General features: G+C 41.0%; 1 protein-coding gene across 1 annotated transcript in view; it reads right to left on the bottom strand.

Moving 5' to 3' along the window:
• ttyh2 (tweety family member 2) overlaps window positions 1–27,967 on the bottom strand; it is a 48,778-nt gene that overhangs the window by 10,139 nt on the left and 10,672 nt on the right. Inside the window, exons 2-6 of the mRNA XM_070852090.1 lie at window positions 27,160–27,332; window positions 19,395–19,506; window positions 11,934–12,154; window positions 7,475–7,570; window positions 2,058–2,130 (exon numbers count right to left, since the gene is read on the bottom strand). Of these exons, the coding sequence (XP_070708191.1) occupies window positions 2,058–2,130; window positions 7,475–7,570; window positions 11,934–12,154; window positions 19,395–19,506; window positions 27,160–27,332 (675 nt within the window). The remainder of the gene's footprint in view (window positions 1–2,057; window positions 2,131–7,474; window positions 7,571–11,933; window positions 12,155–19,394; window positions 19,507–27,159; window positions 27,333–27,967) is intronic.

Here is a 27,967-nt window from a genome sequence, read left to right as displayed (position 1 = left end):
TGTATGTTGGCTGGAAATGTGTCATTAATTCGTTATTCAGAACAGTGCAGACTGTGCTGAGTCACAGAACAAACACACACACACACACACACAAACACACACACCTTAATGCATTTTCGCCAAGAACAACTCACATTAACACATAACTGAGAGGACACACATGCACGTATTGACACATAGAAAGGATCGGAGATTCTTCGTGTAATTGCTTGGTTTACAGCCTTTCCTGTTCCTGCCTGAGTGATTATTAGGCTTTTTAAAGCTGTGGTGACATTTGCTCTCAAGCAGCAGAGAAAAGCCCAAGTGGACGTCAACCATACAGTCCAGTCAGGGTCAGCCTCAGCCAAACACAATGCAACAGACAGGTTACATAACCGGCAGACAAAAAAATGTCATCTCAAAATGTAAGAGTGATTTCTGGAGAGCAATTTCTGTACAGACACTTCACTCGTCAAGCTGAGATGTAGAACAGAGGGAGATCTGAAGAAGCATTTTGAAGTCGCAATAAAACCAACATCAGTCTTGAGTGAAATATCTCAACGACTGTGGGTCAGACTGCAATGACATTTGGTATGGATATGTATGGTCAACAGTTGATCATTTCTGAAGATTTTAATGACCCCCTTATCATTTCTTTTTGTCAAGATAGGCTGAAATATCCCCATGACAAACATCTGGGACATGATAAAGCATTTAGAGAACGATTGATGGCTGCAGATATATCATTAGGTTTTGGTGACCACCTTTTCTCTTCTGCTTCCTACAGACAACAACTCCCCCCTTCTGGGCACCGAGCAATCGGCCTGCGCTCTGAGCGGCTCAAACAGGCGCCGCACTAGTGGTCCAGAAAGGGCCTCCCTCAGCCCAAACTACCAACTGCACACAACATCCTGTATGTCATAGTGTAACCAACTAATTGTAACTATAACAGACAAACTGCATGTTGTCTTTTGAAGAGTTCTGTATTATTCAAGGTATTGAACATTGAACCCCTGCAGGGTTTGGTTTTAGTGTAAGTCTTGGTTTTTCTGTGCGTCATTGGTATCACAAAGAAGCACAGAAAGTGGAGACAGTAAGCTGATAGATGAAAAAGAAAGATATGAGAGACTAATGTGTTATAACCCATCACACATCCTACTGATTTCCATACGATGCTCATTATCAACAACTTAAATTCACATGTTTATCTCCTATAGCCTCAAGTCAAAACACAACACCCAACAACAAATCTTAGAAAAATAGCACACGTGCCCGAGGCAGGTGAGTCAGACACCAGTGCTCATCCATCTGATCTCTCTATTCTCGCATTTGTTTCTAATTCTTACCCTCGAGGTCATATAAACATTTGTGTCGCACCATTATGGAGCAAAACACTCAAATTGTTCACCTATTCAGCGTGATAGGCTTTAACAGCTGAAAATGGTTTGTTGTTGTCATTATCCTTGACTTTGAATCAAATTATTGAAGGTTGTATAATGATGCTGACAAAGGTGTGGGTTTGGGATTTTGTGCTTTGTGGTCTATTTTCAGTGGTGTTTCATTTGACGGCAGAGATCAAAAGCACATGATGTGGCAGGACGACAAAACTAGATCAGAAGAATCTGATCGGGCAGTGATAATGGGCTAAAACCTTGTCAGAAGCATGGCTGTTAGGGTCTCTTTCTAGCATGCACACATTTTTAATGAGAATTATTTAAACTTGAGCTGAAGAAGTAAATTAAGGCAAGAAAGGCTAAAGAGATTAAAAGACTTGACACAAATGCAACAAATTGCAACTGCGTCCTGCGTGTTAATGTTTTGTCTGACTTTCGTTTCGCATCCTTTTGTAATGACACACTGCAGATGTTTCATATACACATGCAAGTATATGCACATAAGGACATGCGATACAGTGTATAATCATCCTTTCTCCTTTACCCTCACACAGTGAAAGGGCAGTGTGCGTCTACTCAAAGCAATTTATCACCACCGCCGGTCATGACAAGAATTGATTGCAGACCCGTTTGTATTAGTTTATATTGGGGTAAGACAGTCAGTGAGGAAGCAGAGCAGCTCACCACAGCAGTGGCCAGGTCAGCTCCCAGAGAAGTCCAGCTCAGGACCAGCGTCAGCACTCCAAACACCATCATCCTGCAGGGACACAAAGCAAGGTGCGAGTGTAACTCAGTGCAATATTCATTAAGTCACAGCCTCAGCTAACAGGCCATGGTGGCTTGTGAAGCTTGTCATTTATCCAAATAAAGTGTAGCCTGTACTTTGTCCAATTGAAGCACATTGCTTAATAATTTACATACCCTGCAAAGACAAATATACTGTTAATTAAGATGTTAAAAGCTGAACTAATTTCACCGGCTAGGCGCTAAATTGTCAACTCAGTCTGCCTCTTTTGAAGGTTGAAAGGGAACCAAAACAGTAAATTGCAGGCTGAAAAACGTGTTAAAAGATGCTTTATAGCTCTGTAGAGCGGAGGATTCTGTGGATTCTGTGATCCAATTTAAATATTAAAAAATATTTCTTATAGCTGTTTTGAGTTGGCCTTTTTGTGACGAAAAAAAAAAACATACCCTGAGATGCTGGGCAAAATCTGTAATATATCTAGATGACAAATGATTAGACCACCTCAAAATGAGTACAAAAAAGTGGAAGTTTGCAGAATTAATATAGTTAGTATAATATAAATCAGCATCCTACAGAGGGATTACAGTGACGCAAATGTTTTCATAACAGCCTCTGCTATTGAAGGGAAACTGTGTGAGCCAGAGGGCCATGAGCAGTGATCTCACTGGCCTGTCATCAAGAGAAAAAGTCAGAGGTCATGTTTACATCAGTGGGAGTTGATTCAGCAGCCTCGACATACAGCTGCAGCGCTGTGGCTTTATGAACCGATGAATAGAGCATCACTGCATATCCGCTCCGCTGGCCTACATTCGATTACAGCCCCCTGGGTGGATGGCTGTTCCCCGCACCCTTGAGGACATAAAAATGTGGTTTTGTTTTACAGTGGCCCCCCTCCCTGATGATCTCATAGTCAGAAAATGAGATGTAATAATAAAGGGAGAGAGATGGGAAGATCTGGGTGAGCATTTCTTCATGCAGGGAAGCGGTGATGTGCTTGTCTGTGTGTATACAGTGAGACAGAAGATCAATACCCATTAAAAAAAAGAACACTGGTCCTGTAATAGATCAGCTCTCGTTAGGTTAAATACTCTCCACGAAAATCCAATAAGCTCCTGTTGATTTAGCCGTGGCGAAATCCAAACATTCCCCTATCCATTAATTAATATAATAATTTGGATATGCACATCCAGACGCTGTCAATTCCTCCACACTCCCCAGCCCTGTGGCTAATCCACTCACAATGCGCTGAGAAGATAGTGAGCTCCCAACATTGAACTTACGAGCCACCACTTGTCCTTACTCATTCTTCCTTTATCTTTTTTCCCCAGTTCTTTACTCTCTCTATTCCCCCCCCCCACCTTTCCCCTATCTCTTCTCTGCCTCCCTCTTTATCAGTTTTTTTTACTCTAGTACTCTGTCTCCTTCCTTTTCTCAGATACAGAGCTCTCACAGGCCCTGACACATAACAAAGATAGGAATAGATAGGGAAGAGAGCGAGGCTTCACAGAGTCCTTATTTGGATTTGAATTCAGAAAAAAGAACGCGTGCAAAAGTTGCTGTACTGTCTTACTTATTCAGTGTGGATTATCTCAGTAATGCCTGTATGTATCTGCATACAGTTACACTGAAAGTATCTCAGTATCTTTTCTAACAATAATACACAAGTGCCCTTGTTAATTATGTTTCTCTACTACCTCTTTGTTTGTATGTGCCTGTGCACACATGCATATGTCTATGGCAGTGGTTCCCAGAGCTCCCACAAGATAAATCTGAGGGATCACAAGAGGATCAAAGAAAATAAGAAACAAAATTCTGTTCATTATTCTGACTTTTCTCTATTATACTTTTTTCTAGTGAATACTCTTACATCATCAGTCTTTTAAAGATCTTTCAAATAAAAGTAAAACTGAGCAGGAAAAATTCCTCTTTGGCTAAAATGGTCACAACGTCTGCCCCACCTAAAGGTGGAGGGGAACAAGTACACAGTGCTTTGTTTTAAAAGGTCATACGCTGAAAAGGTTCAGCCCATGTTTCTGCCAGGCCATGTATGTTGCTGTAGTGTGTGTGACACTAGACAGCGTGAGGATCTTTAACTAGGACACTGGGTGACCAGGCAAACAGGAGAAATGCCCTTTGATCTCCTCTTCAGTGCCGGCAGGTCACATCCAAACCAAGCGAGAGTGTATTCAGCTTTGTGCTTCGGTGGGCAAAGGGGATTCACTCAGCTATGCAGAATAGCAGGAAATCGTGTGTAAACCTAACGCAAAGCACATCAAGTGAAAACGTCACAGAGGCAAATGAGCAGGGCAGATGATGCTATTTAAAGCAGTCAAAATGGATGAGGTCCAATCGATCTGAATTAAATCAGTGTGGGAAGTACAGTTGGTTTTCTGGAAAAAAACTAACTGTCGTTATGTCCATACATCACGCAGAATGCAACCATTATACTGTACATCAATTAACACCAGAATGAAATGAAAGTGCTGTGACCTTCAAACCAGAAACATGGGAGACATGAGAACAAGCTGCCAATTAGCTTGTCATAAGAATCAAGTTCTAATTTTGGCTTCCACCTTGTGTATCATCTCAGAGACCATTGGCCGCTAACTCAGAACGCACCTCATTATATTGTGTTTATGTGTGTTGAGCAAATAAAAACAACTGTTTCATGAAATGTGACTTTGATGTGCAGATCTTTTTTTTAACTATCTGGATGACACTGGACACATTTACATTTCCTTTGCTGGATTAATGAGTGTCTAGTTCCTGAGCTTGTTCGTATTTCCTTGGCAGCATAATTATTACTGGCTTGTGCTGACCGTCTATTGACTATATGTACACTATAAGTAATTGCATACATGTGATATCACTAAAACTTTGTGCAAATTGCAACATTTGAATAGCTGCAGTTTTAATAAATCATCAAACAACCTACATCTTAAGCTTTTTCAAATACACAGCCTGCTGTGACCTGGATTTGTAGCTCCTGGATTGTGGCCCTGTCACTCCTGCTGACCCTATGAATATCAAAGAACTGTGTCTACATACATGGGTTCTGCACTTTGCATACTGTCTAATATACTGTATACTGTATATACTGTATAAATGCAGACCTACAAAGGGCCAAGTACACTTTCCTGTGGCACACCATGAATACTTGGGCCTAGGTTAGAGAGGCCAATTTTGAGTCTTTGTTGTCAGAATTGAAAAGTATTATTTCGTTGTAATGAAGTTTAAGTGTTAAATCATGTTCATCTTGGACAAACTTGAATGAGTCATTTTAATGATATGTGTCACACACGGTCAGCCAGTGTGCTTTGTACTTTGTACAGTGTACTCTGATTGCACTGCTTGTTTAAATGACAGTTATCTTTATTCTTCTGTCATCCTGGGAAAATCTCCTCCCTCTCCTGCTTTCTTCTGCACAAGGGACACATGTAATCTTGCAATCCATCAGATTGAGTTTGACAATAAGCTTGCGTTGTACATACATCATGACATTTTAAGGTTCAGTTCAGCGGTGAAGACGCTGTCTTATGCACTGCACTCTAACATTCTAAACTCAACTCACTCTAAAACAATTTCAATTGAAAAAAAATCAGCAGCAAAATGTCCGTCCAGAAATCCAAATAAAAACTGCTGACTGCTGTCTCTTCCTCTCCAACATGTGGGCATATCTTCTTGTCTAAGCTGTTACTGTGTGTCATGCTAACCCAAAGGCAACCAGCTATAAGAAAAGTCGGTAGGCCCCCACTGTGCTCAAAAGCCTCCAACCGCTTCCACTGTACTGGAAGAGAGCATGCCTTGGGAGGGCAGACACTTTTGACACTGACTCATCTTGTGTGTGCAGGGGGGTGGGAGGATGAACTGGGGGTTGGTTTGTGGTTAGTAGGGCAAGTTTAGTGCAGCTCACACCCTGAACTGACTGATTGAGAAAGACAGAGTAACGCTCGGCTGGATGAATGAAGGCCTGGGTGGATTTCATGCCTGGTGAAAGCTCCTTTACGGCAGGCAGGAAAAAATGCATTCCAGTGGAGATGGCTACATATCCTGTAAGAAGATTAATTAAAAGCAGAGGCAGCGCATGTGAACGCATTGCACGTCCAGTGCAGCATTTGTAACAGCATGTATTATGAAGTGTGGGAGTGTTTTTATACCATAATCTATCCTCTTAAATGGCCAAAACCCTCTAGATATAGACGTCATGGGGACATTGTGATATACAGTTAATGTTGTGTTATGTTTGGTTATGCCATGCATGTGCTTTAATTTCTTTATCTTGTTTTCTTGTTACTCCTAAAAAGTCAAATCAAGTATAATAAAAAACGGTCCAAAAATACAAAGCTGAATAATACAGATACAGATGTACACAGTATGCAGAGATGCAGTACATAGTGTCTGAAGCCATTTAAAGCAAGTCAAGTGTTAAAGCGGAATAACAATCTTCAGGAAGTTATATTGTTGATAACATCAAATGGCTCCGCTCCCATCTCTCCACAGCTCTCCAAACCAATTTGTAGAGCAAAGCCACTGAGACGGCAACACTGTGAGCAAGTTCAACCTACCGCTGGCAATGCTAAAGGGCACATGGTGAAATACAACAAGAGTAGCTGGGCAGTGTTTGAACAAGGATGTGTATCTGTATCCAGTATCTAGCTGCCTAATTCACTGGCAATTTCCCATGGAGGAGAAGCCTCGAGCTACTTCTGTCTACACAACTCATACTAATTCATTTCATTCTATGTTAAAATGTTTCATATGCGTTGTTCCTGGTTGGGTATAAAAGATTCATGGCAAAATTGAAAGCATCTTAAAAGATAAATGATCTGCATGTGGGTGCGAATGGTGGTAGAAACTCAAATCTTTTTTTAAACTTTCAGCCTCTTAGATGTGGTTGGTTTTATTTCTACATGAAGTAAAGTAAATGCATCTGGGAGTAACTGGAAAACATATACATTTGTTCTGGCTTTAGGAATGATGATGTAGGAGGAATAATTTAGGGTTTGATTAGAGAAGTGAGCATTGTGTTACAGCGTGCACATTCAGTTCCACGTTATAACATCTGGACAAATGGACAATGGACAAATCTGCAGCAGCTGCTGCAGCACTAATGTGACGGAAACAAAAAGGCTGTGGTTTTGTTTCCATGTTGTCTCCCAGTTTGTTGTAATTTACTTTGCCTGCTAATTTCCCAGACAACCCAGACTTCCCTCGGCCGCTCCTTCCACTTGTGCAGGATAAGAAAATCACACATAATAACCATAAAAATAGCACAGATTGCCTCTTTTCTTTGTAGGCAAAAAAATAGCTCTTGTCTCAGTAAACAGCTCAGTTTTAGGAGGCATTTTAGACTCACGTGGTGAGCAGCCAGCGAGACTGCTTGGCCAGGCCCAGACAGGCCAGCAGGCAGATGATCAGGTCCACGATGAGGAGCAGCAGGTAGGTGAGCCACCTGCAGAGACAGACAGAGACAAACATTAAACTGCTGCTGGTGAATGGCTGCTCTGCCAAAAGAAGAGGAGGTTTAGTATTTTTTGTAATACTGTGCTATTATACTCTGTTTAACTAGGTGCCTCACAATACAAGAACAGTCCTGCTTCTTTTTGCCAGGTTTCCTACATGGATAATGAGCTGCTGAGGATGCAGATTTTTTTGCCTGGGACATGTAGCGTAACTTCAGCCTGCTTTTGTCTACCTCTGCCTGAAAACAAAGACCCACCGTTTCAAACTTATTAAGCATTTCAAGTGGCAATCTTTCACCATCGTCACTGTAAACTGTGTCTGTGCTGTGCAAGAACAAAAATCCCGACAGGCATAGCAACAGTAAAGGGGATTAGATTTAGCAATGAGCCGATTGACGTGCTGAGAACAATGTTATCATAACTGAAAAAATAAAAAAGTTGAATTTTAAATCATTACAGCCTGAAAGAAAAATGACATGGAGAAAACAAGTGGGACCAAGAAACCGGAAGGGAAGAGTGTCCCACTTATTCTTTCCTCAGCAGACAAATACAAGAGCTGTTATCTGAGGTGTGTGAGAGTGTGTGTTGGTGCTTGAGGGTATACTCCTGTGCAGTATTGCCCTCCTCAGTGTTTCCATCTGTTATGTGGGCAGTGGTCAGTCTTTGACCGGACACAGAGAGTCTGTCCAGATGGTTGATAATCAGTGGCCTCAAATCCATATGGCTAAATGTTGTATGCTGTGAAAAACTGAGGGGAGAAGCTGTAGATCACTTTTTTTTGATTGATCACAAAGTCATCTCATTTTCTCTCATATCATCTCTGAGTTCATCTTCCTCCCTTTTTCCATCATAGCTGCTACACTCCTACAGCATGTTCACTCTGTACAGTCTTCCTTTCTTTTGAATTAATTCTTTTATTTCCCATGCATCTGTGTCTCCATCACACTGCAGCATGCTTCCTACATCTCCCTTTCTCTCACTCTCTCCTCCCATCTTTCTCTTTATCCTCCTCCTCTTTTTCACTCTTTAATCTCTGTCCCTCTGCCTCTTTTCTTTTCAGCCCATCCCCCTTTTCCCTTGCCCTTCTCTCCCTCGCCACCACCTCCGTGCCATCTCTTCCTCGTTTTCCCCTCTTGGCAGGGTACAGTACAAGGAGCTGGGACATCGACATGCACATGGAAGCTCTCGAGCGACACTGCCACCGTGTTTGTGTTGTCTTAATCCAATTACATTCAAACTGAGGACAGCATAGAGACACACAGGGATGGCGGGTTACACTTATGTATAACAGGAAAGCAAATGTTCTCAAGGAGTTGTGTCAAAAAGCAAAAAGTGAAGTGGTTTCATATGTACTGGCTTCAGTTTAAAAGGTTGATGATGATAATAGTAATGACACTTTACTGAACCTCTCTCAAGAGGTCACAGGTCATAATCTACCAATAGTGGGCTTAATGGCAAGTGCGACGGGGCCATTAAGGAGCCCATAAAATCTTTTACCATAAATCCAATCATAATGTCCTTTTTTTTCACCAGCTTAAAACACTTAAGGGGTGAATGGTTGAATCAATTTTTTCCCAGTTAATCACATGTGATCACTTAGTTGTGCACTGTAACTGTCAGAGTACATTAAATTTGGCAGTACTGCAAAGTAGCACCACAAAGTGGTGTTGTGTTGTGTTGTGTTGTGTTGTGTTGTGTTGAGAGTTGTGTGCACAGTGCTGCTAAACTCCTCCAATCGTCGTCCACAAGAGGGAATTGTCATCACTAACAAGTTGGTGTGTGATTAGTGAATATAGTGGAGACCTGCCATTGTATGGTCAATGTTAAGTACTGCAGAATGAAGGGATTGCGTGGAAATCTCCATTCCCTGTCTGCCGACTCTCTGAGCTACTTGGACAACCGGAGGCTTCAGCTAAATAGCCCATGCTGAAAGTGCTCCATCTACACCAGCCAACCAGCCACCTTACAGCACGCAGCCTCCATCCACAGGCGTGCCATTTGTTTTAACCGATGCCGTTTGTGCTTTAGAGGCTGTATTCTGTAAAGCAGCAAATGCAACAAAAAAAAAAGAAAGAAATGGATTTACTGTCATGCAGTGGGCTGTGCATCTGTTCTGGTGGCTTTGTGGTGTTGCTACAGTGTTCACCTTCAAGAAGACCCTCGACCTTCACTTTGCTTTGCCGTTTTGGTAGACTTGGTCAGTTAGAATTTGCCATTGATTCTATCTATTAAATTAAGCGATAACATTTTTCATGAATGCCTTTTTTTTTTAATTAATTTAGTTTGATGTCAATGTAGGTTACATAACATGCAGAATAGGTTTGACGTCGATCTGTGCCCTGTTTTGAATTAATAATACAAGAGCTAAGCTACCGCAAAATGGAAAGAAAGCAAAATCTGGTGCAGAGACATAAGTGACAGTAAGCCTGTCCTGCTCTTTCATCTACATATTATTTTAGTAATAATGTGGTTTTTCAGGATGGTAAATGTTTGCTTACATTAGACTCAAATGTCATATTGAGGTTTTCCTTTCAGAAAGATGTGTTTCAGATGTGAATCACAGCCACCTTTATTTGAAGGACCATATGAAATGTTCTCGTTGGGAATGGATACCAAGGACAACATTTCTCCCACCAAAAAAAACCTGAGAACCAAATTCCTGGCTTGTGAGCATGACTGTGTATGTTCGTCTTACATGTGCCCAATAGATATTCTCTGGTCACTGTCATTCAAACTGGTACTTAATTTTAGTAATTACTTATAATCTGTCTTCTAGATGTAATGAAAGTGAAGTGAAAGTGAAAGTGATGTAGTGAAAAGTGGTTCATTCTACAGTTTAAGTGCCATAACAGCAAATGCACATTAACCCATTAAATCTAGACTTTTGAACAGCGAGAGTAAATATCAAGCGTATTTAATCAGGGTCTAGAGAATCAAGAAGCTGAATAGACAGAGTTGAACGTGCATCCCTTAACATACCTGTGCACTGCAGAGTGTTTCTAGCTAAAACTGAAAAATGCACTGACATTGTCAGCCTCAGGAACAGAGAGAAAACTAGATAGACCACAATGAATAAGAATAGAAAGAGTCTGGTAACTTTGGGGCCCTATTAAGAGGAGCGTGGGGCAATTCCTGGAATGGATGTTTGTCATATTACTAAAATGAATCACAAAACCCATGCAGCACTGATACAGACCAACAGCAAGCTTGAAGAGTAAATGAAATATTCCAGGATGAGTGTAGTGAAGATAGACAGCCAACTCTGACACAGCAACATTTAGACTCTCATAAGCCAGACGACACACACACACACACACACACACACACACACACACACACACACACACACACACACACACACACAAAACTATTTGTTAGGGTGGGTTGACGAGTGATAATGAATCCATTAACTTACAATGTCTGGCTGTCTGCTCTCAGTCTGCCTACTCTATTAGCGTTGAGCTTTGTGGGGTATTGAATTATCGGCAGAGCAGAGGAGTCACATTACAATCAATACAAACACACCAGCCTGTCTGTAACTGCAGACTCACAGAAACACTCATCGAGCCTACACAAGGCAAAAAACTTGGCCATGGGCCCGTTTCTGTTCTGAGATGATAAGACTATCAGTATAATACTAATGAGACAAGACCTACGATAACAGTTCTGAACACAATATAGTTGTTAAGACCGTTGTGCTATCATTATTTTCTATACGTGCTGATGCAACGACTGCTAACGGTTTGAAAGGATTCTTCTAATGTCAAACGTCCCACAGAACCAAGGGACTTCACGTTCATATAAGTGGATGACACACACATGCAACCACATTACATCTACTAAATATCATGTGATATATTCAGGTCATAACGTAGAGAATGTAACTACCTACACATGAATTATCTATTCAGCTGCATGTTCAACTGACAAATTGCTCAGTGACTGCAGTCAAAAGAGGCATGATATTATGAGCTTAAGTGTATCTTGCTTAAGAAGCAATTTGTTGGATTTCTATATGATTATATAAACGTGATGGGTCATTCCTGGTAAATCTTCGCTTGTGCTTGTGCCATTCTCTACCAAATAAGCCTGTATAACCTGTAAATAAACTCTACTGATTTGCATTTAGAAATGCATGTATACATTTCTGCCTCCCACAAAATTGTGGGTGCACTATAATCATCCAAAATATTCATGGCAACAGTAAACATTTTAAATTTAGAAGAAAATCCACATCCTGAATTTTGTCCTCTCAGCTCTGGTTTAATTCCATTTTTGGCTGCTTTTCTCTTTCTGTTGAACTAGAAACCTGCACATTGGCATCCTGGCCAATGGCACAGATCTGCTCCTCACCTGTAGTACTCTATGTTTGCCGTTTGATCAGCGATGGATGCCAAGTCCACTTTAGCCTCCTCCCAGTCAGGCAAGCCAAGCAGCTGTTTGATCACATTGTCAGCCATCTGCTGCATGAACTGCAGCGTCTGCACGTAGTCGCCCCGCGTGGCAAAGATCTCGTCCAGCCTTGCGAGGTGCTGGTGCAGGCCGCTCTTCATGCTGCCCATGGTGCCAGTCACCTGGAGGGTACAAGAGAAGAGGAGGGGTGAGATGAAGTGCGCTAACACACTAAACTACGATGGTGAACACGGTAAAGACTGTACCTGCTAAACATCAGCACAGTAGTGTTGTCATTGTTAACATGCTGATGTTTGCATTTATTTACTAAAAGATAAGAAGTGCATCTGTTCTATCAAATGCACGTGAGACAGACTGACAAACACAATTCTTTGTCTTGTTAATTGAATTCATCCATTCATTCAAAGCTCAGCCCGACCATGCACTACTTAACTTAACCATTCATGAGGCATAACGTATGCACTGCTAAGCAACGAGTGACATAATTGGTAATTGGGTGCCATTCTGGTAACAGTAAAGCACAAGTTTCATAAAGGTGGCGGCTGTATATCAGTTTGAAAAAGTAATAATGTTTTCATATCCTCCGCCTTTTTACTAGAATGATTGCATGTATTATTTCTTAAAGCTGAACACAGCAGAGAAACCTGCTCATGTGTGGGTGCCTTTGGCCAACTTTTCTGCCAGAGAAAGTTTTGCCAAAAAAAATCAAAAATAAAAAAAAAGTGACCAAAGGTGAGGTCAGCCTAAACATGAGGCTGGTCTGTACTACCAATCAGCAGTGGAGCAGAGAGAGGGGACAGAGTGGGAGAGCTGGAATACTGAGTGTGGGTGTCGGTGAAGAGGTTCATTTTGAGTAAACAGTTCAACTTGGATAACAGCCAAAACTACAGAGCCCAGAGGTGAAATAGTAGGTTTGGAGCTGGAGTTTTGTATTCCACAACTGCTGTTGTTTGTCAGCCTTTTTTCTTACAAACTGATACCTCACTAATGAGACCAAGAGTTTATTTGTTATGCCATGTAATCACATAGAAACTAATCCATTCTCCAAGTGTGATCCTCTAAGGCAAACACATCAGATTTTTACCTTGTTGGCCAAATACATCTACACCAGATTGTGTGGAGCGAACATCTCCTGTACGGGCGCTACCCATTTCCTTGGCTTTAATTAATTTGCGCCTAGCTTGAAGGGAGAAGTTGTTTACGGGGAAATGGCATTCACAGAGACATCCTGCTATTTGATAATTAAAAAGGGTAATACATTTCCGTCATTCAGCTTTGGGTACTTGGCATTTACAGAAGGGAAAACTCATATTGTTGCTGTGTTTGTCAGGGATGGGATTTGCTGAAGCTCAGGCGAGGAATGGTTGGGTGGAAGTAATTAGTTGGGTTTGCACTGAATGTGCGGACGACACTAGAAGACTGCAAACACTGACAGTCTACAGCCATGCTAGCACAGTTGTGCTAACATTAGCATGCTAACATGCTCACTGTGACAAAGCTAACATGCTGATGTTTAGCAAGTTATATCTACCTGGTTCACTGTTTTAGTTTGGTCTGTTAGCATGCTAACATTTGCTAAATAGCACTGAACACAAAGTGCAGTTGAGGTTGAAGGGAATATCACTACTTTTGAAGGAATAAGCCAAAGTATTGGGCAAATTAAAATTTTCATAGCATAGAGGAAGTTGCAGGTTCACCAGAGAAATTAGCTTATGTAGCCTTTCTGTAAAGATGGAAAAAGAAAAAATCACTATCATCAATATTTTAAATGACAAAATAATTTATAACTATTATTTTACATCCGCTGTGTGTAGAGTTTGAAGATTCGCCCTGGCGGTATCAAAAAAGACAAAGAAAAGAATAGACAGTTTCAATTATACTATGTTAAAAACCACATGAAGACACATAGTAACTTTAATATTTCAAAATGACACAAAAGAATCATACTGAGATCATATTCACAGGCCCGTGGTGCTCTGTAGTTTACCATCTTATCACTCCTCGAAACAGCTTCCTCTTTATACTGAGCAGATGAAATTGCAGATGAGAAATGAAGGCTGGTATCTGATCCTTGCCTCCTGTGTGAGAATCTTATCTAAAAGGCCCGGGGAGACAGCCAATCCAGCTAATCTCTCCTTCGTCTTGGTCTGATCCTCACCATGTAAGTGAGCTGCACCGATCAAGAAGATATGATTCCCAGTCCCAGTCTCGGTCTTGATCTCAGTCTGATGTTTTAAGGGCAAAGAGGAGCATTCTGTGGCTCACATCTTTCTAAACAAACAATTTGCAGCGGAATGTGTTTGCAGCAAAGCTATTTTACTGTGGGATATTCGTTCCTACACGCCGGAGGATGAACAACAACAACAAAAAACCCCACAAGGAATCACGATTAATTACATAACTGCGACAAATGACAAGTGGCCTCAGGCTGAAAAAAATGACAATGTGCTGCCAAATATCAAATGGAGATTCTAGCTCACTGTGGTAATTTTGTTTCACATCCTTTTCTTTGCCTCATTGGCTCAACTATCAATTGACAAAATCTGATCCTAAATTACAGAGAAAAAAACCGTCTTTCACATAGCATCAAAGAACTAAATACTTGTATTATACATTATTACACATAATTGATATCAGATGGTTATTTTCATCTGACAGTTAATATAGCAAGATCAGGAATAAAAATAGACTCTTTGTTGAATTATCTTGAATAGTCTTGCCACCAGCATTACAATACCGCCTCTCGGGCTCTACAATCCATCTACAAATCTACAAATCCCACTTCCTTCACAAGAATTGGATCTCATCTTTAAGCCCGTTTGTGCAGGTACATGGCGTCTGAGGAAGTGCTGCTTCAGAGACAAAAACCTCTCAGAGCTGAAAAAGAAAATGACCTGCCAAGGTTTGTTTTCGTGTTGTTTATTGAAAGGTGCGATGATGAAGACAACTTTCTGCCTCTCGAATCTTGTGCTCTGCTCTAACTGTTACACAGTTTGTAAATGGCCACCCAGCTCCACACAGTTCTCACGCTATGGCTGCTGCTGACGAAATCATTCAAGCTGCAATTTGGCTGCTGAACAAACACCGAAGAATCACTTCCCCTATATTCGGTATTAGTCCTGTAATTGTTTGATAAATGAGGACCGATGAGTGCTTTTGTTGAGGTAAAACAAAAGTTAGAGGACTAAAGATATAGGATTAAAGCTTCTTTCCTGGGTTGACTCATTGTCTCTGCTTGATAGTGGAGAGACTTTCTTCAATTAAAATTGAATGTGGGAGCTAGAGCGTGAAATGGAACATGGGTCTGAAGTGCCTCAGCAGCTCTGTTAACCCCAAAGATAGAGACCATCTTCACCGCTGTGTAACGCAGCTCAGCAGAACATCTCTTTAAAAATATATTCATTCCTTTTTCCTCATCATATGCTTTATGACTCGCTTTTCCAGGTTATCCTGCAGGGACACGCAGGTGTTTATGGGTTTTTTGATGAAACACAGAGCGGACATTTAATCACGACCGTTGGAAAACCCAGGGCCCACACAGCTACAATTGTTGACCAAAGGAAGGAAGTGGCAACCATCTCGCTAAAAATGGTTTGCTCAAAACACTGGGATACACAACCAAATGAGAACAATGCCATTAACTCTATGAGTGTCTCTCTCTCACAGTGTGAACTCTCACTTTCTTAAGAAACTCCAGAGGTGAAGTGGAGTGGAAAGTGGTTTGGCCACAGAGACTACCTCTGGACCAGCGTCAGAATACTTTCCCTTTAGCTTTACGAGGCTGCCCATCCACCCACGTGAGACTAACACAGTCAGCAGAAGTGTCCATTAGTTGAATCTCAACTGGATCACACCTCCCAGCACACATACTAAAACACGTATGCAGATGTCAAAGAGAACTTCACATTCACGCCAAGGGAAGGCAGTGCTTTCTATTTCCTAAACAAAAGATCAGTTCTTCCGGGACTTTGAATGTATAGGTGCCTCTTATTGCTTATCTAGCTCTTTTAAAAAACAGATATGATGTACATTTCTATTATATTTCTTCTCACATTCTGTATCGTAAGTATCTGATATACCAAAGCAAATTCATTGCGAAACCTTGTTTGGCAATAAATCTAATTTTGATTGTGGATTAAATACCAGATGTGCAAAACATTCAGCTAGTGTTGTGGTGGTGATATCAATGGAGCAATAGGATACCAATCTAAAGACCGATTGCGAAGACTCCTTTGAGGACCGTTTCTCAGTGATCATTTTTTCTGGACACAAACCAGGGTCAGACTGTGGACCTGCATGTGCACAGACACACACCACATGGTGGCTCAGCGGTTCGCATAGCGGCCTCTCAGCATGCAGGTCTGAACTCCACCTGGACCTCCACATGTCCGTGTGGAGGCAAACGGTCTCCCCATTTTTGTGCAGGTTTCCTCCATATGATAGAGAAGCAGGGTAAATATCAAAACATCAGGGGTACATGAGAACATTTATCGCCCCTCTCAAGTCCACTCAAATTCATTATCCTTCAACCTCTCTCAAACACGAAAATCATTCCGTTCAGTTTTTCAACTCATAGCCGTTCCCTCATATTATGAATACTTTTGTATTATTACAAAAAGCCTCTTAAGAGAGTCCTGTAGATACATGCATGTTTGTAATTATGTATTGGGCCAACTTCCAAACCGTGTTTGAGCTCTGGCCAAACGCTCGGTGACTGACCCAGACATTGACCCGGTCCATTTGGTGACTGCTGGCTGCCAAAATTCTCACACAACACCCACCTCCAAACAATAGAGTTATTATTAGTGCAGCTACATGCATCAAATGTCACATCAGTCCCATTACAGCATAGATAAAACATCTCGGCTGGCAAGTTTCCAGAGTTTACGGCCTTTTTGTCTTTTTGCGTCTCCAAATCGCACCTCCCTCAGTATGCAAGCACTTTGTGTAATGGACATTCTCACTATTAAAGACTGTGAGCATTTCTGTGTGAATATGTGTGTGTGTTCATAAGCACATCATAAGCATATACTCCAGACCGTAACAAATCCAGCTCTCAACAGTAGCCGAGAAAAAAGAGCACCTATTGATAATGAGTCTAACTTCCTTCCTTTCCTCTCTTATATAGCGAGTCTTTAGAAGCTAACTCACTCTCAGAGCTGGGCTAAAAGGCATTTGTGTGGGCTAAATGGCAGTGAGGCCTTCACTGAGAATGATTTCAATACCGATTTCAATCTTGACTCTGCCAATCAGACAGGCTAGCGTTGCTCCTTGTTCTTCCCCATCAAATGGCTTTGTCTCCTGGGCTCATGGTTGATTAGGTGGGGGGAGACTGGGAACTGTGTGCTGCACACTGGGTTCTTTGTGCTTCTCAAGAACTAGACTCCTTAACAGTCTATAGATGCGTGCAATGAACTCACTCATGCACGCACACGCGCACTCACAAGCAAACACACTCACACGCATGAGATTTTAAAATAAAGGCCACCATGTCAAATTATGTGTTTGCACGAGTTCACACATCCGAGAGGAACAAATTGACTGAGCACGATGCATCTCTATCTAATATGACTTTGAGAAATGAACATGGCTAAATGATTCACGAGAGTAATAAAAGACCATCAGTGAATTGTTCATACAATCTAGAAACAACAAGTAGATGTATCTATGTCTCTGTATTAAGGTACCGCAAGCTGTGGTTAAATCGATTACATGGAGTGAATCAAAAAGGCGTGTTTACGGTTTATTTTAGCTGGTTAATGCATGTCACGTGAGAACTAATCCCAACTGACAATCTGCAGCAGCCCTACTGATCTTTCAACATCCATAATCAGAGTTCTTACATGTTTCCTGCTGAAATTATTTATGAAATGCATCAATCGGAGCCAGATAGCCAAGAACCACTCGATTAAAATGTGACATCGTTCTCCCTCATCCCTCATCGCGTAAGAAGTCTCAACACATTGTAGTGAGTGTGCTGTGGGCTCTACACCCTCTCAGTAAAGTGTTTATTACTGAGGCCACTTTGAGTTGCCCCACGCTAAGTGGCTCACATAACCACCACATTAATCTCCATTAATGCAGATGGAGACTTAATCCTTACTCTTAGACAAGGCAGAGAGTCTGGGTGACTTGCTGTCGGACGCCATCACAGGACCACAGCTAATGTTCAGACACCAAAAAACATGAATACGTTGTTTGTCAGAGTTTCAAGTCAAGTCTCTGTTCAACCTATACAAGTCTAACATCATTTTACACAAGTCTTAAATCTCAGTTAATTTTTACAAGTATTAAGTCAAGTCTCAAGTCAATACATACAAGTTTCAAGTAAATCTATGCAAGTGCATGTGTCAAGTCAATCTGCTCAGGTGATACTTCAACACTGAAGTAATGTCAGACAAATCTTGTCAAAGCAAAGCTCAAAGTGAAGTCACAAGTCTTCATAATTTCAGTTGCTACTTTCAGATCCCTGCTCACCACTAAAATGTCACCTGATTTGAGTGTCTTGCTTTCACAGCTGTGCTGGTCGTGTTTTTGGGAGTCAGACGTGCAGTTTGGCTGACTACACAGCACCGTCCATTACCAAGCTAAATTGCTGAGTACTTTCACTAACGGGGTTGACATACAATCTTAATATTACTTCACAAAAAAAGTTTTTAAAAAACATCGGTGGGGAAAGACTACAGAGGAGAAAAAACACCCAACTGTTTATACTTCTGAGTTCGACTCGTGACTACAAGGAGAAGAACGCCTTGTCATTAGTGTGAATCTGGCAACAGCAAGCTACATTTGGGTGTCTGTGTAATGAGCGCCTCTAAGATGGGAAGTGAGGCAAATAAAAATAGAACAGCATCGTGCACACGTACGGAGCTAAAGCGAGCACAAGAAAGACACAAGACGATTCTTTGGTTATGCTGAAGCAACAGCGAATGGGAGAAGGTGGAGAAGGGAGGGCGAGTGTGAGAGAGTGTGTGTGTGTGTGTGTGTGTGTGTGTGAACTCTCTGTCTGGGAGGAGTTTTTGTGTGGACTGGCTGTCAATTTGTGTATAGTGGTAGAAGGCCATAAAAAAAGACTATAAAAACATTTAAAGGCATACTAAATTGAGTCCTCTGGGGTTTCCTCCTTTCTTGGATGTGTGTGTTTATGTGTGTCACAGTGTGTGTGAATACATCACAAGCAATATTTCTGAAGCCTTCAGTCAGAGCTGTTTGTTCCTTCCTAGATGGGTCTTTCATCTATAAGCTGCATGTGAAATAGCACAAACTGAACTGAATATTTTTAGTTTTTAAAAACACGATGCCACTTTATTCATCCGGGGACATTACGAGCTTAATGTGCGTTTATGTGTAGGAGACACTCATCACATGTCACTGATGTGAGGAGGTCTGTGTTTTACCTACCAGACTGTCCACACCGCCCAGCGTGTGATTGGCGTTGTACAGGGAGTAGGTCAGCTGGTACACGCCATCATTGGTCTCACTGTTGCCATAGAAACCCACACCCACTGCGACGCTGCGGAGAGAAGAGGCATGGAGGGACAGGTAAGCCTTTGTCGAATTAATGAGGGGAGCAGATTACAACAGCAGTGCTGCTTGACATGTACATCGTGTATGTCCGAGGTGATGTCCTTTTCAGTCAATTAATTCAAAGTTACTCAGCTTCAAAGCCATTATCAGACCCTTACTGAATTCAAAAGTGAATGCATACCATAAAAATAAGGATTTTCTTTCTGTTCTAAAACACTCCTGTAGTACAGATGTGCTGCCTGCAAGGAATGTGGCACAACATAAAACAGCACCTACATAACATTTTATGAATATTTCATGCCTTCCTTTAACCCAGGCTTTTGGGCATTATCATAAAGCCATATCATCAATTTGTCCATCAACCCCAACTTACACAAACAAAAGGTAATGCGGCTCTTTGGGACAATTCCTCAAAGAGGACAGGAACATTATTTTGTCCACTCAATAGCCAATTGTCAATGGACAATAAGATGAAATATTCTAAAGAACTACATAAAGGTAAGTGACTGAAACTGAAATCTGTGTGAGCGAACCTCCCTTTGATTGTAATTGTTCGTGCACAGCTCAGAACTGAATGGTTCACTACAACAGGAAAAACAAATATGTATCTATAGAGCAATGAAGCTGCAGGAAACTGTTTGGATGTCTGTGTTCATTTATGTAAACAACACTCTTTGAACCAGAAATTATACAATACAGTGTTTTGGAATGGCATAATTTGAAACCGCTTTTGCATATTCAGTCATCCAAGGATTTCATTTGTTCAGCTGGAGCATCAGCACAAACAAAATAATCACCAACAAGCAAAATGCACACTCTTAAGTAGTCTCTCTGTGCTCCCCCCTGCCAAAGTGCTGCGGCATTGTACTGCCATATCATGAGACTTAAAAGCAGCTACAAAATTGGTCTATAAAAAGAAACCCCACAACTAAATCAGATATAGAAACACGATGTTTAACAACAAACTCTGAGGGCACTGGACAAGATTCTCTTGCAAAGACGACACCATTAGGGACTGTAGCTGGTGTAAGGATCTGAACGTCCCAGTTCTACTACCAAACAGATGAACAACCAACAATGCGGTAAAATGCCAGGGTACCTGCTGTGTTCTATTGTACAGGCCGGCTGCCTCACCTTGAATAAAGACGGGAAATTATTATCCTTTTATGAAATAAAACATTAACTTTCGGGAAAGAGCGAGTCACTGAATGACACAATAAACTCCATAAAGCTACTGTAATGTGGTTGGTTAGACCATCACATGGTCACACATCACACTAAACTCATCAGAACATGAGATCCAGTCAGGATCTGTTAGACTCATGAGATGACATTGCTCAACACCTCCGCTGACATATTTCCTGAGGGAAACTCTTGAAACATTGGGTCCCTAGTTCAAATACACCTCCTGTGCAATTCAGTCCAACAGCCTCACAATAAATCCCACTTTTATGAAGCATATAATGTTAAAGATTCAGCGTAATATGGGTGACAAATTACAGCCAAAACCAACATAAAATGTCTTACCATGGTCTCTGGCCACTACAAGCCTTCAGAGCAGTTTCAGTGCTTCTTACACATTATATTTCATCGCATTGAAGTATAACAGAAGCTTCATTATTGCAGAGCTACCTCATACACTGGCTCAGACTGATTCAGAACGCACTACATTATCTGATAATCAATGCCAGCTGATATAAAACAGGGAGGAAAAAGGGTTTAATTGGGCTCCACTTCATTTCCTACATTTGAGCAGAGAGTACGTGGCTATTTGATTTGTTCAAGATCAATATTTCATGACCTCATTAATTCTACAAGGTTTTATGAGTGCGTGAGGCTCTTCACTCATCTAATAAACCATAAAAGATCAATACAGCTTTCTCTGATCTCTTAATCGCAACATCGATGTATAGCCATCTCACCATTTATTTCAACCATGTGCACTTGTAGCCAACTGCTTCAATTGGTATTGGACAAATGTGTTACTTTTAACTAACTATTCCAACCAGTAATGGATAAATTCTTTACTTTTAGCCATTACCATTTATCATTTACCATTTATTTAACTTTTAGCTGACTATTTCGGCCATTATCCATCATTTTTAGGAAAACATTTCTACCAACTAACCATTGCTTTTAGTTGTTTCACCATGTATCCATCACTTTCACCTGATGATTCCAACAGTTAATGGACACATCCAATACCTTTCCCTAACTATCGCACCCATTTATCTGGTAACATAACTGCTTGCTTGCAAACAAGTTTTCATTTATTTTTTATTTTTTAAATCAAGCTGTAATTTCTACAGTCTTTCCACATACCCCAAAGCAATTGCAAAAGTATCCTTGGTTGGGAATCACTGCTATATACCACCAGTGTCACATCACAAAATGTGCTCCAGAAGAAGGCCAGAGGCAGGTCAGGTCAGCACCAAAGGGAAGGTAAGCAGCAGTCAGCCTAATTGAGACTCTGTGCAGTTTCCTTAACCTTGTGGACTCCTCCCTGATGCTCCGGATAAGTGTTAAGCAGAAAAGACAGACAATAAATCCACGGTTAACCGTGCTTCCTGCAGCTTTCGCCTGGAATCACTGAGGTCTGGCAGAGCTGTTGTAGCTGTGCAGCAGTGCGGTGGTTGATGCTGAGTGCAGGTGGAGCAGAACAACAGGGGCTTTTTTCCTGATTAGTAAAACAAGGACAGAGTCTCATTAACTAACCCCCTGCAGGTAAACCACCCACCCTGCAGGTCTTAATATAACCCTGAGGGAAAGGCACAGAGAAAGGGAAGCGGACATACATTAAAGACAGAAAAAAAAAAAGACAATGGTTTGGAGAGAGACAGGAAGTGACAGATGCAGACAGACCAAAAGAGACAGACTGACAGTGATAAAGGCAGACAGTGAATACTGAAGGCAGACAGGGAGACAGACAGCTTACAACAAATGGTATGACACAAAAGAGAGCAAGAATGAAAAAAGGCAGAAAATGAATAGGAGATGATTTGACTTCCTTCATGGAACGACATTTAATAATAATCCACTGATGATGACGCACACAGTGGTACATTTTATTTGTTCTCCAGTAAAAAATAACACCTACAAAAGACAGATCCTCTACTGCCAGACACAGAACATGTACTGGGTAAAAGTAGCCAGGAGGAACATGGACTTCTATGAACCATGTAAAAATTTTAAGGGTTGAACCTAATTAATATTAGGAAACTTGTAGGACAGAGAGACATGTGCAAAGGGAGAGAATCTATTTCTTCTTTCACATTCCTTCTTTCACTCTCTCCATCCTTCCAGTTCCATTAGTACCGCTCCTTGAAATATCTACCGTCTAATTCAAAGAGAATATCCACGGTCTAATTCAGAGAGAAAGAATATCATAGATTTGAGTCGGCATGTACTGAGCCAAAGTCCAACCTGTCATGTTGATAAATGACAAAGTGGAGAAAAGACATTCAATGGAATTCAAAAAAAAGGAACCTAAAGCTCAAGCCTGCAGCAGAAAAATGCCAGCAGACACTATGAATAGACATGTTTCAGTATTTGAGATTGTGCCCCAGAATGGCAGCTATGACTCTCCTGATATGGCAAATACAGTCAGATGATTTTGTTTTTCACTCTGCCCTCTTGAAATCTCCGCAAGGGCAACCCCAAAAATCCCCTTAATACGCAGTAGGCCTATAATATAAAACACAAATAGCTCCTTTCTAAATTTTTCATGCACACATCTCCATTTTCTCCAAAGCTAGAAAACCTCCAAAATAGCCAATTTAAGGCCCGAGATGCAGCAAAAACAAGGTTATAAATTGTCAGTTACTAAAAATAGATGACCCCAAAAATGAATATGGGCCTTAAAACACTGCTGCTGCTGTGCTTGTATTGCAGTCTATGAAAGGCTTCTGGTGCGCCAAAGCATTTCTGCATGGGGTCCAACAGAGTACACTGATAACGTGTAAACAGACGGCTTATCTCTCCTCCTTGCTTTCTCTCTCCCTTTTCTTGTGTCCTCATTTCCGCTCTCTGATTGTCAACAGACACCTATCACAATAAACAGATACAAATGAATATTTCAAGTGTCCCGGAAAAGAGAATAACTTTCTGATGAACCATTTACATAAATCGTGCAGAAGTCTGTGCTGTGTCTCTTCTTCCTTTGGAGTAGTTTTCTGCCTGAAAACAACAAATACCACACTATTACAGTAATATAAAGAACTAGTAATATTCTAAACTGTAAACTATCATGGTTGCATTTACTAAACTAAACTATCAGTACCTTTGTTGCAGTCCAGATCTCGTTAGCATGGGCAGCTTGATCAGTTACACTACAGTGTAATTGCACACTTAATGTGCTACATCATGGGCAGGGCTGCAACCACAGCTGAGTGACATCTGTTCTGGTTTCACCAGTGTTAATTAGGATGGACATCACAGCGTATCAGCTCCAGCCACTGCCAAACGCAATTAGAGTAGAGGACGGCGAGACTTGAAACAGAGACAGAAGGAGGAGGAGGAGGAGGGGAGGATGAGCAGGACTGAGTTTGGAGGAGCAGGACATAAACTGAAAAGCAAAGCGAGGATGGAAAGAGGGGAGAGATCAGGACTGATGAGATTGAAATAAAGCCAGTTTTCCCTCTTCCCAAGTCCAACAGAAAATCCACCGGGATATCACTCTGGCATATCCAGCAGACTGACATAATCAAAGTTGAGAATGACATGAAGGAGAGCCGATTTTCCCAGAGGACGTTTCCTCCCATTTCATTCATCTCATAATATTACGTCTTACAACTTATCAAGTCGCGCCACATAAACTCTTTAAATCTATTCCAGACCAAAATGTTATGTCACTCTAATGGGATTACTAAAGAGCTCTTTTAGAGATAAATAAAAATATATGAAGCACCAACTTTTGAGACACAAACATGACATATTCTACAATACCGACAGTGTCTTTACAGTATCTGACATGACAGGGGTTCCCACTTAAAGCCTGAGCTGCTAGACCGAACAGATGGATGTTTGAAAGGAAGAAATCTTGTAGAAGAGTAAAGATGGTTTTCAGCCAGTGTCTGTCGCTCTGAGTCAGAAGTTTTTGAAACAGTGGGTCTGTAATTTCAAACAACTTTGAGGGATAAATCTGCCTTCTTATCTTTTTAAACTGCACTGTGAAAGAACAGAAAGTTGTAACGCTAACTAATGGGGGTGGAGCTCGGCAAACGGTCATTCATTTCTAGGGGTCCAAGCATGAAGCCCTTCTTGTAAGTCATTAATTAAAAGTATCTGGCTCAGACAAACCAACACGCCATAAGGCTGACATTTTTCAAATATGTTTAAAATCTAATCCAGTTCCCAGGCAATCAATTCACAAGGGCCTCCAAGAGCATCCAACAAGTTGAGCCAGTCTATCAAGTCAAATGTAATTAGACTTGGATGAACACTACATGAATATGCTGTATGTCATTACATGTAGTGTCCACATTTCCCATAGTGCTTGGCTCCTGCTACTTGCTGTTTTACTCTTCTAATTTTGATTTTGCAACATGCATCTTTAATGTGAGGGGGGGCTGCCATTTTTGAGTCAGTCTACTTTTTAAGAAACTGCACATACATTATTAAATATCACATAAACAGAAGAAGAAGCAGAAGCCATTTGGAACCCATTGAAACCACTGAATAACTGTGTGCGACATGAAGCAGAGTGGTGTATGATTAGTGCTTTACTGCGGTCTTTCCAAATAGATATTTAAAAGGTGGTTCGTTTTGAATTGAGGGGGTTAAAGTATGTGTTACCTTTCTTTTTACATCTTTATTGCATTTAGTGGCTTTGGGCATGATGGGGATGTAAACTTTTGGTGGGATCCAGCGGAGACGGTACAGAACAAAGACCATCTTACCCGTGCTGAACTCTCAGGATATTTTAGACAACCCTGACACCACTGTGTGTTTCCATTTAACAATGAACCTCCTCTGAAAAAAGATGGATGTACGATAATTTTTGAGGCTTAATTTAATATTACCAACTGGTTGCTAAACATGACCGTCACATGGTTGAGGGAAGTACCCACTCATCTGGCAACAAATTCAATTAGCCACTTTGTGGAGAAAGCACATCTCATTGACTTAATATGATCTATCTGGTGATGTAAGTGCTGACTGTGTTGCAGCAGTTTATGTATTTGGGAATTTTGTAACAAACTCACTGTAGTTTGACGGTTAATGTTTGTCAGAGTTGATTTGAATGGTAACCGAATGAAAAACTGGATCTCAGTAAAAAATAATGAACTGCTCTAGGTTGTCTGTGTACCAGCTAATGGCTATGATCCTGATATCATTAATCTTTATCGCAGCTAAACATAATGTCATTTCACATTGGGGGAAAGTTTTCAGTTCGCCATAGAGCTGATGAGATCCAGCAGCCTCCAGCCAAAGCAAATCACATCCATTACACTGTTAAATCTAAAAAGGGAAAATTGGGTGAGATACCATCTTAAAAATAAGGAAACATTTCTCCTCTTTTAAAATGTTTTAATCTCTGAAGCGACTTACCGAACAATTCCATGTCCTCGTACATAACACATGACAATTACGTTTTAGATTCAGTATAGATACGATATTTTTACTGTCTTGTGATCGTGATCTGCACTACTAGGATAAAAATAAAATGTGATAAATGAATGATAAAAATGTCTTTTCACTCACCATTAGTAAACAGAAACTTACTTTCCATTATTGGGCTGCAGCCAGCAATGTGAACAGGAGGTTTTTTTATAGAAGCCAAATAAATAGGCTACGCTTGATAAACTTTATATTTGCAAGTTCAGGCAAGAAATAAGCTGGGGGAAATGTTATTTAAAAAGTATTTGTTAGACGTTAAAAAAATCCATTATAATGCCTGAGCTGCACTGAGTTTCAGGACTTCTGTAATGTTCCTATCATACTGCTATCAATACTTAGGAGGTTTGCTTTATATGGAGCTGTTTTGAAAAACACAAATTTATACGTTTGCTCCAAGAAAACACTAGTGTACTATATAAATATCAAAACTGCTCACTCTCTTACATTTTATGCCTGATTTTTAATCCCAAAATCATACAAAAATATAGGAAGGGTTATCACAGAGTTTTCATCCACATCAATGTCTCACTGAGGTAAAAGAGTCTTAGCAGATGCAGATCAAAGTCTAATCCCATCAAAAGGAAGGAAATCAAGACGACTGCGCACGCTATTGTGAACCCAAACCACAAGTATCTGCAGAACTGCAAATAGAAGCTCAGAGTATTTCAAAAGAGAGGTGGACTGACAAGGGATGCAGACTAGAAAGAGAGACCCTGAACACCCCCAGAATACAAATCGAAACAGACAAACAGACATACTGTATGGACAAATATACAGAGAGTCTACGTGCTCTGAACTAGTAAGTTATGGATCTCGTGTGGGAATACAGAATGTGCAGAAACAGACAGAGAGTCTTTGCAGTGAAAACACCATGCAATTTCCAGCTCCCCGTTAGGAATACTGAATGACCAATAAAGAGAATGGGAAAACACACAGAGCAGCAGACATCAACAGAGAGTGTCTGTGCACTATAAATCTGCAGTTAGTCCTGACATCTTTGTCCGTGTCTTGATTTTCTCACCATGTGATGAGGCCGGCAGCTACAGCAGACCAGGTGACGCAGCAGGAGTTGGGCTTCTTGCTTTCATCCTCTTCGTCTTTGCGGCAGCAGCACAAACAGCTCAGGTAGATGGCCAGACAAAGCAGGTTGAGGCCGAGCCCCGCAGCCGCCACACAGCCCAGGAATATGAGAGACTGCAGAGAGGGAGAGAGGGAGAAGGAGGGGGGGGTGATATGATGCAGAAAAGTCAGAAACAAAAAGCAGCTTACGCTTTGCCTCAAGCAATGAACAACCGTTTTGACCTGGAATGTAGGGTCACTTATGACTAATGCTTCCCAGCACGTTTTATGTAACTTTACTCTTTGGGAAATGTGCCTGTTGGTTCACTTACCCATAAGACATTGCAATTTTGATAATGTATCATATACATGTATGTAGCATATCTAATAAGGTAATGTGCTTTGCAAAAGCTAGCTAGTGAAGAACTAGAAACTCTGAGACTTTTCTCCAAGGCTTTGGTGAAGAGTTAGCATGAGGCACTGGAACACAAGAATTACCAAATACAATTTATGACATTTCAGCGCTTGCTCTAATGATTGAATTTCACAAAATTGGTTTCTTACTTTTCATTTGCACTGCGTTACAGATTACAGAGTTCATCAGATAAAAAGCTGTTCAAAAGCCTATCCGTTTGTCTTTTGCTAAATGTCTCGAAGCAGAGCATCACTGTGACTGTTCTGTGACTGCAAACAAACAACTTCAATGTAACTTCACCGGTTACTGTGATTAGTGTAGTAATGAGATGCACCGAGAAACAAATTTGTCTGCA

The sequence above is a fragment of the Pempheris klunzingeri genome, chromosome 20 (genome assembly GCF_042242105.1).
Source record: "Pempheris klunzingeri isolate RE-2024b chromosome 20, fPemKlu1.hap1, whole genome shotgun sequence".
NCBI classification, from domain to species: Eukaryota; Metazoa; Chordata; class Actinopteri; order Acropomatiformes; family Pempheridae; genus Pempheris; species Pempheris klunzingeri.
Note: the sequence above shows the minus strand (reverse complement) of the source record. Positions and strands in the feature narration are given on the sequence as shown.